General features: G+C 38.4%; 1 protein-coding gene across 1 annotated transcript in view; it reads right to left on the reverse strand.

The window, feature by feature from the left end:
- Nucleotides 1-1,590, reverse strand: part of zbtb11 (zinc finger and BTB domain containing 11) — a 13,239-nt gene that overhangs the window by 2,100 nt on the left and 9,549 nt on the right. The window contains exons 7-9 of the mRNA XM_016543039.1: nucleotides 1,016-1,133; nucleotides 729-887; nucleotides 283-458 (exon numbers count right to left, since the gene is read on the reverse strand). Of these exons, the coding sequence (XP_016398525.1) occupies nucleotides 283-458; nucleotides 729-887; nucleotides 1,016-1,133 (453 nt within the window). The remainder of the gene's footprint in view (nucleotides 1-282; nucleotides 459-728; nucleotides 888-1,015; nucleotides 1,134-1,590) is intronic.

The raw sequence follows: 1,590 nt of genomic DNA on the forward strand, positions 1-1,590 counted from the left end.
CCTCCCGGAACGCGATCGCAGGGGCCCCGGAAACCTTAGCGGTGCCCCCGTATGTATGTATATATATATATATATATATATCTCACAACCAACAACAACATAGTTGTCTCAAAAAAAGAGTCGGAACAGACTGAGTCAGTGTTGCCAAAATTCTTGCAGAGAAAAAAATATATATATTTTTTTTTATTATTATTGTTTTGGATGAAACAGTTCCCAATTCTGCATATAAATTACTTATTATCATTCTACAAAACATGTGTTTATGTATGATTCTCCACTCACCCTGGTGATTATTCATGTGGCGGCGGTACTCTCTGAGCTGTGTGAACTTCCTCCCACAGTGTTCACACTCTCTCTCCAAGTTCTGCTTCACTCTGCCCTTCTTTCCATGAGTGGCTTTCTTGACATGCCGTCTAAACAGGGCCTTCTCAAAGAACTCCTTCCCACACACATTACACCTGCCAAAAGGACAAAACACACAATTTAGTTTGAAACCTACCTCTAACAAGTGCTCAAGTCTCTCTAGAGTTCAGGTATTATATAATACAGAATATAATTTCCATGACGGGCTCTTTTCAGATCTAAGGTCATGTTTTTCTTTCAGTCTAAAAACTAAATCTTTAGACTAATAATAAAATAAAATGTAATAATAAGAATATATTTAATTTTCTTATTAAAAAATAACCTTTCAAAACACCCCTATAAGAAATGAACTATTTTACTCTCACCTGAAGGGCTCTGCAACAGTGTGCGATTTGACGTGCGAGTACCAGTCCTTCTTCCAGCTGTAGCATTTGCCGCAGACCTGGCACTGGAAGGGCTTTAGGCCTAAGTGCTTATTCATGTGCTGCTGCAGGTCTTTTGCTTCAAAGAAACTCTTATCACAGCTATAATGAAGGAACAAAAAGAACAAATTAAGGAACTAAAGCGTTACATTGGAAAAATATGTGAATAAGTCTAATGGGTTATTTGAAGAAAACTGTTGTGTGCATGTGTCGAGGGATAAAGCACTCACTGAGAACAGTGGAATGAGCGGACCTCAGGTCTGGGTTGATGTTTCTTGAGGTGTTTGCTCAGTCCGGACGCACGGTGAAAAGATGCTCCACAGGTTGTGCATAAGTACTTTGATTCACCTGTTAAACAAACTGCTATTATGAACTGCTCATCTTAATGTTACAAACAGTGTAATAACTACATTAAAACCAAGGGTGTACATTTTTGCTCAGACAATAATGTGACTTAATTGGAAGCTTTTACTAAATACTCTTAAATTTGGGTTTAGGTATAAATTAATACATTTGGTTCATACTTCCAAAAACAAGCTGACTTGTAACAGCAACTAAAAGTGTCCATGCTGGAATCTGGAACTAGTACATTTTTCCAAATAAAAATGTTTAGGATTAATTCCAAATAGGGCTGCACGATAAATCGCATGCGATATTTAATGCGCATCTTGTCAGAAAGCCGGTTCTGTAATCAGCGGTAAATCTCCATCACGTGCGGGCTTTCACGTTGAACAGCATTTACTACACAGAGCCGTTTTTCACTGGCAAGCTGCACAACACCACGTTCATAATCGCGCGATTTTTT

This window comes from Sinocyclocheilus rhinocerous, unplaced genomic scaffold (assembly GCF_001515625.1).
Source record: "Sinocyclocheilus rhinocerous isolate Xijiao unplaced genomic scaffold, SAMN03320098_v1.1 scaffold98, whole genome shotgun sequence".
NCBI lineage: Eukaryota > Metazoa > Chordata > Actinopteri > Cypriniformes > Cyprinidae > Sinocyclocheilus > Sinocyclocheilus rhinocerous.